Source organism: Prosopis cineraria, unplaced genomic scaffold (genome assembly GCF_029017545.1).
Source record: "Prosopis cineraria cultivar Desert tree isolate PC_DT_omini unplaced genomic scaffold, ASM2901754v1 PC9, whole genome shotgun sequence".
In the NCBI taxonomy this organism is placed as follows: domain Eukaryota; kingdom Viridiplantae; phylum Streptophyta; class Magnoliopsida; order Fabales; family Fabaceae; genus Prosopis; species Prosopis cineraria.
This window is the reverse complement of record NW_026555340.1, coordinates 429,138-444,240: the sequence shown is the minus strand read 5'-3', so window position 1 is coordinate 444,240 and position 15,103 is coordinate 429,138. Positions and strand designations below refer to the sequence as shown.

Here is a 15,103-nt window from a genome sequence, read left to right as displayed (position 1 = left end):
TATGTATATATATTAAAAATGGATTAAAATGTTTTAACGCTTTTAAATCTCAGATTTTTACTTCGGGTCTTTAAAAACTGCCCGGTCAAAAAAAAAAAATAGCCCGAGTCAACTATTAAAATGAGCAGATGGTTGAATCAAATTTTTTTCTTCTCTAAGTGAGAGCTCGATCGGCTTGATTCTCCAAGTCGATCCAGCATGAGAACAGCAGATTAAAGTGGAGGATTTACTTTTTTATCCGGTAATAAAAAATATATTAAAAATTTAAGAAATAAGGGGTGGAAAATTAATGAAGGGAAAGCGAATTAGTTGTCCACACCTGGCTTTTGACAGTGAAACAAGCAAAAGCAAAGGAGTGGGCGTGGATTCAATAAATGAAGTTATTGCTTCAAACTACAAATAAAGCACCAGGCTTAGGCTGGAAGGGAGCGAGAGAGAGAGAGAGAGAGAGAGATGAAGAGAGAGAGTCATTTTCTGCTGAGAGGAGGAAGAAGACGAGGGTCGCCGTCAAGAAGCTGCAAATTCAGTAGTGATGGGTTCTCATCGGCGGAAATGGAATCACTTGGAAGCATATGTGAGGCTCTGTTGCCTCCTCTCTCTCTCCAATCTCTCCCTCTCAACAACACTAGTCATCGTTCGCCTGACCATATCCGCGTCTTCTGGCAATCCTCTGCTTCTCATTTCTCTCTGCCTCATCAGGTACGCCCACGTCATACTGATTCCTTGACTTTTTCATTCATTTATCTGTTCTGTAAAGAGGCTTACTTGCTGTGGCCATCCGTCGCTTCTCTCTCTAAATCTCAATGGTCAATTCCAGCTGGATGCTGACCTTGACTTACAGAAATTGACTGGCTGGATGGTTAAATATATAAGAGAGGGGTAATTATAGACAAGGGCTAATGTAAAATATATTGTTACTAAAATGAGAATATAATTTATTTTTTTTTCAATGTAATTTATTATTAATTTTTATATGTGATTAATTCTTTTAAAAAGAGGTTGAATGTGATTTTCTCAAAAAATAAAGATAAATAAATAAGGAAAAAGAAATTTATAGGCTCTCAAATTTAATTTTTTAAAATTTATTTTCAATTATTAATTTAGTTTTTATTATTTAAAAAAATAACATTGTTAAAATTTATTGACATGCATAACAAAATATTAAGTAAATTAATGAAAAAATGTAATTGTTTAAGTAAGAAAAAATTTTGAAATTTAAAAAAAATTAAAGAACAAAATGCATCATAGGAGATTATAGGGATTAAAATTAAACTGATTTAAGACTAATTTGTTTTTATTTAACTATATATGCAAGTTATTAATATAATTTATATATTAGATTAATTTAAAAGTCAATTTATATTTTAAAATTTAAAGGACTAATATGGTAATTTAAAAATAATATAAGATATATTGATAAAAATTAAACATAAGGAATCAAATCAATAATTAAGATAAATTTGAAGGATAAAATTTCATTATCCCAATAAATCACTTCATGAATAAATTTCCTTTATTTACCTCATTTTTTTTGCTTCTACTATAATATTTACCTTGTTTAAGTTAATCATTCCAAATGACAATAAGTTTATAGAATAAAATATTTTTATATAAAAATATATAGAATTTTTTAAATAAAATTTACATTATAAATGTTACTTTAAATTTAATTGAAATGACACTGATTTTTTTTTAAAATTTTAGAACTAGATATGTATTCAATTACTCCATACAGAAAAATTGTATTTTTAATCCTCTAGTTTTATATAGGATTTTAATTTATCCCTTAATTTTATAAAGTATTTTTTTAGTTCTAATCATAATATTATTAATTTTAAATGATTATTTTCTGTATCGATCATAATTATTTTTAAAAAATAAACTTAATTTGCAAACATTTGAGAATGTTTTATATATTTAAAAGTATAATGTAGAATTTTTTGTGGTAATATTGATGGTGTTAGAGTTAAAATGCTGAAAAATAATTTATAAAATTAAATAATTAAAATAAAATATTGTATAAAATTAAATAACTAGAAATATATTTTAGCCTTCCATACATACTATAGATAATTTAATGATAATAGTTTAAAAATCTGATGGAGATTTGATGGTTAAGACACTAATTCAATTTTCAATAGTTGTGGCCTGGTTGAATTGTGATTGAACCATTTTAATTAAATTAATTAATGATTAATATTTTTAAGTCATATGCATGAAAAATAAAAATATTTATCCTATCGTTTTGCACATGCTAAAGTTGTGATCAACTGTACCAACATTGCAATAAAAGTATTTATTGTCTATTGCAAATTATCAAAATAATTGAATATGTCACATTAATTCATGGCTAATCAAAACTACCAATAAATCGTCACACAAACCCACCCGCCCGCCCACCAATGAAAAAATAAATAAAGACACAAAAATAAATAAAGACACAAAATAACAGTTTTGAGCTTTTGATTTTTTTTTAATTAGGAAAATCGATACAAGACTCTTATGTTTGACCTATTTTTCTCTAATTCCCACTAGTTTTAATTGGTTCTTCGTCGCTTCACTTTATCACTTGTTTTATGGTGTTCTGAATAATTGATTCCCATTGATAGAAGTTGAAATGGCGGCCCAATTCAGTTTTACTAATGCTGTTTAAAAAAAAACAAAGAAATACACTATTTATAATTGGATATACACACCCCTAATATTATGTGTTTTGTTTTCTTACCAACTATTGAATGACTTTTGAGTATTTTTGTATTTTTATATCAACGATATTGATATATGCGAATTTACTCTTAGAATTTATAGAAAATATGCATAATACAGCTCATTCCCGCATTCATTCTCTGGACCTAACTTGCCTACCTTTCGTCCCCTTCCTAATTAGCAATTTAGCATGTCGTTGTTCACGCAGCGAGATATAACTAATTATTCTCTTCGCCAATGAATGATTAGGTTGAGTGGAAAAAATAAAAAACACTCATTAATTATTCTATTTTACTTGTTAATTATTCTATTTCACTTATTTATTTATTTATAAAATGTTAATAATTGCCCTACTTAATTTATTTTATTTTAAGTGTTTAAATCATTTTAAAATAACTTGTTAATTCTTATATTGTATATTGTTTATTTATTTATAAATTTTTATTAATTGCACTACTTTATTTATTCATTACCTTACTTTATTTGTAAGTAGATAATGAGGGAAACACGTAAGGAAGTAAATAAATAAATAATATTTTTAGTTAAAGATATAACTGTTATTATATATTTTGAATTTATAAGTTTGCATTTTCATATATTTTAAGTTCTATTACATTCTGAAAACTGAAATAATAGATGGCACTCAAGGATTTTTTGGAAAAAAGAAATTACAAATGAAGAATTTTGATAAAACTTAAATGACATTGTTTTCGGTGTAGAAGAAAGTTGCAGTTGATACTGGAGAAGCTACTTAAACGTCTCTTGCCCTCTTAAAACTTTTAACGACCTAAAAATTACTAATATATTTTTATTTTAAAAAAATTAATTTTTTAATCCTCCAACTTTTAATTCACTTGTAACTCAGTTCTTTAACTATAACTCACTATAACTCAATTCCTCAACTATGACTCGTCTATGACTCAATCCCTCAACTTTTGAATTACTTACAAATCAGTTGCTAAACCGTTGTTAATCTTTTTTATGTTAGCTTATATCTCACATCAATGAGTAAGAGGAGAGTATTTTAGAATAATATATAAGCATTTTTTATCCCTTTTATTTGATAAAAAACTTTTGAAAAAAATTAAAAAAATGAACTGAATTATAGATAAATTAAAAATTGAGGGACTGTGTCACAGTGAGTTATAGTTAAGGGACTGAGTCACAGCAACTTATAGTTGAGAGATTGAGTTATAAATGAATTAAAAGTTAAAGGATTAAAAGATTAATTTTTTTTTATCTTTTATTCTCTAAAAGAAATTTGTTCCAAAAAATTAAATTCAAGAAAGATCAGTAAAATGGATTTGTCTCGTGGAGTGGAGATATTGAAGTATTGAATATTGATAATGAATACGCAGAATTCAAGCCATTATTACAGCACACATTTCTATAGTGCTAAACATTATAGTTATACTACTAAAAAAACATTTAAATCATTCTGATTATTATAACAGTGAATTATTTTCTAATCGATGCCATTTTTTGTGAAAAGTTTACACTTATATATTTAAGGTGAAATTTTTGAAATATTAATTATTTAACCCTTATAATTTTGATTTGATTGTATCCCAATCGCTAAACTTTAACTCAGTATAATTTAATCTCAATAATTTTAAAAATTTAAAACATTTGTCTTTAATTTTCAAGAAATAATTTTATTCCTTATATTTTTATTTTCTAAAATAAAAAAATCAATATTTCAAATGATTAAAATTAATGTAAAGACTAAATTATATCAAGTCAAAATTTAAAAAATAAATTTTAATTAAGTCAAAACTTTTTATTAAGTCAATGTTCATACACTAGATTTTAACTAAGTTAAATTTATAAGAATTAAATGATTAATTTTTTCTAACATTCTTCTAAGTTTGCAAAAAACTGTTTTGCCACAGAAAAAAAAATGGCTGTTAGATTTTAAAATAAGTTAAAATTGCTAATAACAATAACTAATTGCAAGATAAATGATTAAAAAGAAGCATATCAGTTTAATTTAAAATAAACGCATGTATAAGTTTAAAAACCTAATTTTTTCTCTGTGGAAGAAATATCCAAATTTTTTTTTATTGTTAAATAAAATACCATTGGATACAATTTTATTGTGGTAGATAAAACTAATCACAACAGAGTATTGTTATTTTATTATTTTTTTTTATTGACATGATTGGTTATTATCTTTTTAAGGATCATGTGCAAGCGCAATATAACATTAAACAAATGAAAGCATATTTTAGACTTTTTTTTGTATAATTATTAATTAATAATATTTAGTTCTTGTTTCCATTTTTTAACGTATGATATAACTATCTTCCCCCACCTCTCTCAACTTAAAATATATTTTATATAAAATTTTAATTTAATTTTTAATTTTTATAAAATATTTTTTTAATCTTTAAATTCAAATATCGTTGGTTTTTAATGATTATTTTTTAGGATAAAACTTATATACTTACTTTTATATGTTTAATATACTTTCATCTAATTAAATCATGACATGTAGATTTTAGTTGTTAATAATATTAATAATAAAAATTTATTATAGAATAAATAATTTATAATGGATAGATATATTTTGATTTAATTAGAAACAAGTACTTTAAGTATATAAAGTTAAGTATACAAGTTTTTTCTCATTTTTTATATCAATCATTATTATTTTGATAAAATTAAACTTAATATATCAACATTAAGAATATTTTATCAATATATAAAAGTTTAATATAAAAATTTATTGGGATAAAATTAATAGTATTAGAATGAAATGATTAAAAAATATTTTATAAAATTAAAGGATTAAAATAAAATATTATGTAAAATTAAAGAATATTTCAGTTTTTTTTAATACACTTCTTTCTTTTATATATATATATATATATATTTTATAATGTTTTCTTTTTTTTATTAAACAAAAATAATTAAAAAAAATTAATCATATTTTTTAAAAAATTAATAAAAAGATTAAAAGAAAAAAATAATTTTTTTGAACGATCCAATTTTTAAAAATCAGATCGGCTTTCAGCTTAATTTTGATTTCCGGTTCAATCAGCAGTTCAAAGCAATCTAATCCAACCCAACTTTTTAAAATGATTTTTTGAATTTGATCAAGTCGTTAGCCTGACCCATTGATGGTTCTCGTGTTTTAATCATCGATCCAACATTCAAAGATTGAAGTCTCCCCTGTTTTCACTTGACATCGATACAGGTTGTAGAGATACTGGTGGAAAGAGCTTTGATAGAGGCATTAATTCTAATCAGAGTGATTCTATGGATGCTAGCGACCAGGTTGGGTACCTTATTGCTTTGCGGTTCTCTTTGTATTACTCAGACCTGGCCATTCATCAATAACTTCTCAAATATCTCATTGAACAAGAGAGAGAAGATCGTTCAGAAATGGCTCAAGCATCGATTTCTCACGCCCATTAGACTCGTGTTTCTTTACATCAAAGTCCTCTGCGTCTGGATTTTCTTCTCTCGGGTAATCCCTTGTTCTGTATACAAAATCTATGAATCACCATAATGTTTCGTTAATTTCTAGGCTCGATACTTGGGTTTTCTTCTCTCGGGTAATCCCTTGTTCTGTATACAAAATCCATGAATCACCCTTATCTTTTGTTAATTTCTAGGCATACTCGATACTTCATAATTTAGGAATTGTCTGTAACAGCAACCACAATTTCTTCTTTTTTGTTCTCTAAATTTGCCATTCGTACAGGTTGATGAAAATGGTGAAAACCCTGCATGGAAAGCCATTGGGTATGAAGTCTCGGCTGAAGAGAAGAACGCTAGCAACTTTGAGAAGGAGAGGCCTCTTGATAAGGGAATGGTGGAAGCTATTTTCGAAACTAACTCGAGTCTGCCTATATCACTTTCTCACAACGGACTCAAAGTTGTTAAGGATGATAAACTCAACGTCCTGAGAGTCAAATGTGATGCGGTAATTGTTGGGTCTGGCTGCGGTGGAGGCGTTGCAGCTGCTGTTCTTGCAAAATCTGGCCTAAAGGTGCTTGTTCTTGAGAAAGGAAACTACTTTACTGCTATGGATTATTCTTCTCTAGAAGGGCCATCCATGGATGAGCTTTATGAATCTGGAGGAACTCTGGCGTCTGTAGATGGCAACGTGGCAATATTGGCTGGATCAACTGTAGGTGGTGGTTCTGCCATTAATTGGTCAGCATCCATAAGAACACCAGAATATGTGCTCAAGGAATGGGCGGAGCACCATGGGTTATCGCTGTTTGGGAGCTCCGGATATCTGGCTGCCATGGACTTGGTGTGTGAAAGAATTGGAGTTACAGATAAATGTTCAATGGAAGGGCTCCAGAATCAAGCCCTTAGAAAAGGTTGCAAGAATCTTGGTCTTCAAGTTGATTATGTTCCGCGAAATTCATCAGAACATCATCATTGTGGCTTTTGCAACTTTGGTTGTAGGCAAGGAGATAAACAAGGGACTCAAACTACGTGGCTTGTTGATGCTGTGGATCATGGTGCAGTAATTCTTACTGGATGCAAAGCTGAGAGATTTGTGTTACAAAATAACGAGGGAGGGAAATGTAAGAGGAAAAAGAAGTGTTTAGGCGTGATGGCAAAATCGTTTAGTAGCAATATCAAATGGAGGATACAAATTGAAGCCAAAGTGACAATCTCAGCAGCTGGCGCTCTTTTGACGCCCCCTTTAATGATCTCTAGTGGGTTAAGTAACAAGAACATTGGCAAGAACCTTCATCTTCACCCAGTCCTAATGACATGGGGCTACTTCCCAGATTCAGTGTCTGATCTTCATGGTAAATGCTATGAGGGAGGAATAATCACATCTGTCCATAAGGTGCTATCAGAGGACTCCAAAGTAAGAGCTATAGTTGAAACTCCTGCATTAGGGCCAGGTGCATTTTCTTCACTGTTTCCGTGGGTCTCTGGGCTTGATTTCAAAGAAACAATGCTGAAATATTCAAGGATTGTTCATTTCATAACTATCATTAAGGACAAAGGATCAGGGGAAGTTAGGAAAGAAGGAAGAGTGAGGCATGATTTAGATGAAGTGGACAGAGAGAATCTCAAGGCTGGATTGAAGCAGGCATTGAGGATTCTGATTGGAGCAGGAGCTGTTGAGGTAGGCACTCACCGAAGTGATGGGCAAAGAATCAAGTGCAATGGAACGAGCGAGAAGGATGTGGAGGAGTTTTTGGAGTCAGTATATGTAGCAGGGGGGCCATTGTCACTGGAAGAAAAATGGACTTTCTATGGCTCAGCTCATCAGATGGGAAGCTGTAGGATGGGCATGTCTGAGAAGGAAGGTGCTGTTGATGAGAATGGGCAGAGTTGGGAAGCAGAAGGCTTATTTGTCTGTGATGCAAGTCTGCTGCCGACAGCCGTTGGTGTCAATCCCATGATCACTATCCAATCTACAGCATATTGTATTGCCAAGAGGATCATGGAGTCTTTTCCAAGGGAATAATTTTTAAAATTCCAATGTGTTCTTAAATTCTTCGTACATGTATGTGTGCTTCGCTGATGTACCTGAATATAACTATTTTAAATTAGCATATGTGGTTGAACCTTGTGCTAAAATTTGTTGGATTATGATTTATGACCCATCCTTGATGAATTGGACTATATCATTAGAAGGATTAAGGTACAATTTTACTCTTAAACTATTCTCGGAGGAGCAATATTACTCGTAAATTATTCATCGTAGTAATATTGTCCCTAAATTAATCAAATCGAAACAATGTCGTCTTCACTGTTTAAACGTCCGTTATTATGGCTAGTAGGATTTACTTTTCATTAGTTAATGCGCAATTGTACTAATAAATTATTCTTAGAAGAGCAATGCTGTCCTCACCTTATAAAAATTATAAAATTAAATAAAAATAAAATTATAATAATATTAAATATATATATAAAATAAATATAAGAAAAAACATAAACTATAATTTTATAAAATAAAAAATAATATTAAATGTATATATAAAATAAAAATAAGAAAAAAAATATAAACTATAATTTTATATCTTGTCAAATATAAGTAGATCTTAGCTAAATTAGATATGACTAGACTTAAAAGTATTTGCATTTGCACCTATAGCTATCAACATCTTTAAAAAAATGGTCTTAAATCATATTTAATACATGTGAATTGTTCAAAAATAAAGTTGGCTTTTAGTAGGATCTAATTTTTGAATTTTTTTATTTTTTTAAAATTTTTTAAGCTTTTTTTAATATTTTGTTTAAAATTGTCTAATTTTTTAAAAGCCGCTCTGATTCCCAATTCAAGTTTGATCTACCTTAATAGCAGCTTAACTCTTATCCAATTTAGCTTAATCATGAAAATGATTTTCTAATCCAAATCGAGTAGTTAACAACGGCTTTGGTCGATAGCTATAGGTGCAAATACAAATAATTTTGAGTCTACTCATATTTAATTTAACTAAGATCTACTTATATTTGACAAGTTATAAAATTATAATTTATATTTTTTCTTATATGTATTTTTTATATACATTTAATATTATTATAATTATATATATAATATTATTTTATTTAATATTATTATATTTTTTATTTAATTTTATGATTTTAGAATGGTGAGGGTGCAATATCCTCTTTCTCAAATCCATGATTAACTCCAAATCTCAATTGCTTAATAGATTGGATTAAAGTAAAAACAAATTTGTCAAGTTCGTAATAAGTTGGAAAGGTGGGATCTCAAGTTTTCAAAATTAAAACCTTTTCAAAAGGCCTCATAATTGATAAATCAGAGTTATTAACTATGCAAAAGTAAGGGATCATTTTACAAAATTAGTGCATTTGCTAAGGAATTAGAAAACAAAGAGACTCTACAAAAATTTGAGGCGTGCATTGCGGCTTATTGAACATGCGCCGCGGCTTATTCACCTTTATACTATACGTCACGGCTTGTGACACAATGTGCTGCGGCCATTGCACATTCCATGATAGTAGAATTCTGCTATCAAATTAACAGCTTTTGGGACAACTTCTGACGCACGCCAATTTTCCGTCCGACATCTGATTAATGCAAACTAGGTATTTATAAAAAGTTTTTTTTAAGCTCTAGCTAATGGCTTTAGTTTCACATTCAAATTTTCACTCACTCAAAATTTAGACATTCATTTCAAAACTTGCACTTTTTAATCACCTTTCACAAAACTAAGTGTCCAAATTATTCACCAAAAGCCAAGAGCCATTGACACCATTTAAACCTCATACAATAAACCAAAATTAACCTGTGCAATGTACCACATCATATAAGACACTTATAAATCACATTTTTAACGCTCAACCCTTAAATCTCAAAACAAAAGGAGGAGCCCAAGACTTACATTTCATCATATAATTAACAACAATCACATGACAAACTTAGCTTTTACTTGCACTAATATTTTGGCTCTCCTATAGATATCACAATTCACATACATACATTCTAGGGCCCAAAATACACTTTATAATTACACAAAACACATAGTGCAAGTAAATCACAATGAATTAATCATAGTTGGCAACATTAATCATCATATACACATATACCTCAAAAGATGAAAGAGGCCTACTATTAGGATATCAAATAATATGCCTTTGATTGTTTTCCTCTATCCGATCCTCTTGAGTTATTCCTTGTAATATTAAAGGTTGTGAGGTAAGTACAATTACTTAGTAACCAAAGTCTAACTAACTTATACTAATGCATGTTAATTAATTTAAATGCAAGTGGTTAATTATAATATGATTCCAAATCACGTAACACTATCAAGAACATAAAATCCACAATTTCAAGTGCAATTGCACATGCTTAAAGGATTATGATTAGTAAATACCATTTCATAGTAGAAAAGAACTGATCACATGATCTATTAACATAGTTTCGCATGGCATTAGGTTAAACTCACAAATATCAATATTAGGGTTATAATACATATAATTGTGTGCCCCTTTTTACTATATGCATGATCACACCTCCTTTATATCCTTCTTATTCCTCTAACATGAAACTGTAAGCTATAACACATTAGGATAGTCTATGATCTAAGACTTCCTTAGCCTAAACACGTGTGAGGGTTTACCTGGCCAAGGTTTTCCTAACTCATTTGTGGAACACGATTTTTCCCATTTTCTAATACTATGAGGTGTCATTCTCCCTAACCTAGCTTCCTCATTGAACAAGTGGATAGTTAGTTAGGTTCGAATCTCTTGTTGAATTAGTGGGACAGTCTTTTGTTGAATAAATGGGACAATATGTATATAAATAATCCAGGCAAGCCATCAACTTGGATGGAAGCCTTATCACGTGGATTTAAATTTCTACTCCTCTACCTAGGCGAACTCTTACCTCTCAAGATCATGCAATGCATATTTATGCAATAATTCATAGCAAGCAAGTATTCATTATGTAAGCATGCATAACAACATCATTGTTGTCGCACCCAAAAATGCGACGAGGTGTGCGAGAGTGGAGGTTCTGACCTTCGAGGTGGGGATCGGATGAAACGGGAGTTGCCACCAAAATTTTAAGGTAAATCTTGGAAAACCATTTAAAAGAGAAAAAGAATGGTCTGCGAAAATAGAAAATAAGTTCGGGAGTCAATTGAGTGTGGGAAAAGTGTTAGACACCCCACAACACTGTTCATGAGAATGGTTACCTAAAGTTTGTTGTGCTAAATTATTATGGCTTTGCAGTTATTTTAATTATCCCTTTCTTATTCACGTATTTGATATAAAAATGATAATAATTAAGTGAAAAAATATTTATTTATTTACGAGGGAGGACTTGACTTAGAATCAGACTCCGAGACCTACGTACCCTGTGATGGGGATCAAAGTTCATATAGTTCAGGCTTAAAATTTTGTTGGTGAAAATTTTTTTTTGAAGAAAAACTAGTTAAAAATAATTCACCATTTTGCAAATAAAATAATTTTTTAAAATTTGGATATGTGTGTTTTAAATTGAAAAAAGTAATTTAATTTTAATTATTTTCTTAATTTTTGAAATTCTGAAATAAGGAAAGAAAAGAGTTTAAAATTATTATTTTTTTGTTTTATGATTGAGAATTTAACTGTTATACTTACAGAACCTTATTTGTTCATACGGTAATGTAGTTGTTCTAAATATCCACAGAGATTTTGAAATCTCACACGATAAAAGAATTTAGCAACTTAATTTATTTATATTTTTAAGTATTAGTAATAATTTATTTAAGCATGTATATATATATATTTTTAAAGAATTTTAATCTCATACCTGCAAAGCCTTATTAGCTTATATGGTAATATGATTATCCTAAATATCTACAAAAATTTTAAAATCTCACACGATAAAATAATTAAATTTATTTAATTATATTTTTATTAATGTACTAGATTTATTATGCATGTAATGTATATATTTTTTTATATGAAATTCTAATCGTTATACCTATGAAGTTTTATTAACTCAAGTGATAAGACGATTATTTTAGAGGTTTATGAAGATTTAAAAATCTCATATGACTTTAAGATCTCATTAGTAAAGGTGATTATAATTTAAATACATTAATTTAATTTTATTAAAAAATATTTATTATTTTATTTATAAAAATAATTTATTTATTTTTTAGATATAAATTAATAATCGCAACATCTGTGAAGACTTATTATCTAACACAATGGTGTGATTAATTTAAGTCTCTATAAAAATTTTTGAAATCTCACATGAGACTTAAATATTTTTTTAATTTAAATTATAAAGAGAGAGTTAATCTTAATAATGGCTTTTGGAACCCATCTTTAATGTACACAAAATTAATTTTCACACTTGTGAAATGTCATTGATTTACATGGTATGAAATCATTCTAAATGTCTATAGAGATTCTTAAAATCTCACAAGACAAATAAATAATCGAAATATTTGTATTTGTAATTGGTGCATAATATTATAGCTGGTTAAATAATTTATGCAATAAAGGCAATAGAAAGAATATAGAAATAAATTATTTTGATAATTCACTATTCTTTTGACTTGAGGATATATTCTATAAAAAAAATCCATAAATCATTAGCCAAAAAAGAAATTATTTAAGAGCTTTCTTTCAAACTGGAAATAATCAAGAATGCAATCAACACATGATACATGTTTTATAAATTGGGGGGAAAAGAAAAAAATCAAGTACAATAATACAACTTGAAATCTAGATTAAGAATGTGGGAACATCTAACTCAAAAACACAGTAGTGTAGTTATTATTCAGAAATTCTTTTTCTTAGTAAATGGAGATCGTATTTTCACTTGCAAGTTTTAAACAGATTTGGCACATCAAACAAACTTTTAACAAGATTATAATCATAATAGACACGATTCTAAGTCACAACCAATCTCACAAATTATCAACAATATTATCATAGGCTTTTGTTTTGTCAAACGCCTCTCGGTATGTTCTAAATTCTACATAAAACATTTGATTTCTGAATCTTTAATGTCTAAATACATATCCAGATTAGTCCACACTCTCAATATCTATCAATATATACATGTGTGTTTATCGACGAATCTAGATTAAGGGAGTTGACTTTAAATGTTACTTGATTTAAGCTATGGATTCGTTCTTCTTCTTCTCTGAGGTAGCTTAAACTATTCTGAAAGCTTCCTATTCAGAGTGCTCGGCCACACTCCTCTGTCTTTTTTTCGAAAAAATCCAGCTCTCGGTTCTCCTCTGTGCCTCTTGTACTTAGTCTTGCACTGAGGGCAAGACTTGTTCCCATCTTTTCGTTCATATTCATTGTAAGGATGACAAACTAGGAAAGCACACTCATTACGAGCAACAAAGACATCACCAGTTGCTGGTAATCCCACAGTATCGCCACATATTTGACAGATTTGGCCATTCGAATTCTTTAAGGGTTTGGGCCCGCCTTCTCTATCGTCCACACCTTATTGTAGTAAGATACCATTCCACAGAAAGGAATACGTGTGTACCTGTTCACATGGTTCAGTACAGCTTCAAACATCTTCCCTGCGTCAAACCTTCCCGGTCACTCGTTCAACTCAATGTGCTTTCACAACATGTGCGTGGACGTCAGCAAGATGTCTGTCACTGCTCTATCCTTCTCGATTTCTCTCTCTCTAACTTCTCCTAAAACCTAGATTCAGCCTTCTTCCCCTGTCGGTCTCTTTCTCGCTCTCCGTCTCTCTCTTGCTTCAGCCTTCAGAACCCAGCTCCCTCGTTCTCGATTTTTTCTCTCATCTTCTCTGCTCCTTTCTCTCTTTTTTTTGTCTCGTCTCCGTTCGTTCCCTGTTCCAGCTACTCCTGCTCTACGTTTTTGTCTCGTCTCCATTCGTTCCGTGTTCCAGCTGCTCCTCTGATCTGTCTTTCTTCATCTGGTTTGAGTGTTGTCTTTATCACTGAAGCTAACATTTTTTTGCCGTGCACGTCTCCTTCTTCCTTTTCTTCCTTCCACTTGCATGCATGCTGCGTTTTTTCACTGCCTTGCTTTTTTTTTTCTGCCCTCTGTTCCTCTGCTCTGTCTTTCTTTATATGTGTATGTGTCCAGTGTTTACGTCTGCCTTCGTATCTTCTCCTTCTACTCTTGTCTTTCCTTTGCTTGTGTGTGGTCTAAGTCTACTCTCTCTCTGCCCTGTGTTTTCGGCTCCCTGTGCTTTCGTGTCTTCTCTACGTGTGTCTTCTCTGCGTGCGAGTGTGTGTTTCCATCTCTGGCCCTTTTTTTTTCTCTGAGCCCGTCAGCATTTCCTCCAACCATTCTTTTTAATTCTTTTTTATTAATTAGATCAAGGGAGAGAAAGAAAAATTTAATTATAAAATATATATATATATATATATATATATTTAAATGGAAAACAAAAAAATTTAAGGAGAGAAATTTAAAAATAGTTGAGTCTCAAAAAATTGATTCTCAATATTTGAATGGTTAGGATAATTTGGAAGAGATTTTAAAAAATGTAAGCAATATTTTTTTTAATTTTGTTAGATTATTATTTTCTAAAATATAATCCTAAAAATGATTAAATTTTATTTTTGTATTTTTATATTTTTTTGTTGTTTTAATGAACTAAAAAAAAATAAAATCCTAACAAAAGATTATCTAATTTAAAATAGAATTAAACCCTATTAATTAAAGATCTTTTTTTTTATTTTGAAAATATAATCCTAAAAAGGATTAAATTTTATTTTTGTATTTTTATATTTTTTGATTAAATTTATTATTATTTTTAATAAATTTTAAAAAAATGCCTAAACAAAATACAGTATTTACATTTGTACCCAGTTCACACATGATAATCAAATCAAGATACATAATTCAATCATTGAATTCTACTTATTCATTGAACTCCTCAAACATACTTTTTATTGAACTCTAGAGTAATATGCACATTCATTGAACTTCTTATAGTGCACAC

General features: G+C 29.4%; 1 protein-coding gene across 2 annotated transcripts; it reads left to right on the top strand.

The window, feature by feature from the left end:
• Nucleotides 1-386: 386 nt before the first annotated feature.
• On the top strand, nucleotides 387-8,351 carry LOC129319404 (long-chain-alcohol oxidase FAO1-like). Of its 2 annotated transcripts, XM_054964461.1 has the most exons (3): nucleotides 387-699; nucleotides 5,906-6,178; nucleotides 6,416-8,351. In XM_054964461.1, exons 1-3 carry the CDS (start codon nucleotides 454-456, stop codon nucleotides 8,153-8,155), a joined length of 2,259 nt encoding a protein of 752 aa, XP_054820436.1. In that variant the 5' UTR covers nucleotides 387-453; the 3' UTR covers nucleotides 8,156-8,351. The 2 variants fall into 2 exon arrangements, with proteins under 2 accessions (XP_054820436.1, XP_054820437.1); XM_054964462.1 differs by lacking the exon at nucleotides 387-699 and having other exon boundaries at nucleotides 6,149-6,266.
• The last annotated feature ends 6,752 nt before the right edge of the window (nucleotides 8,352-15,103 follow it).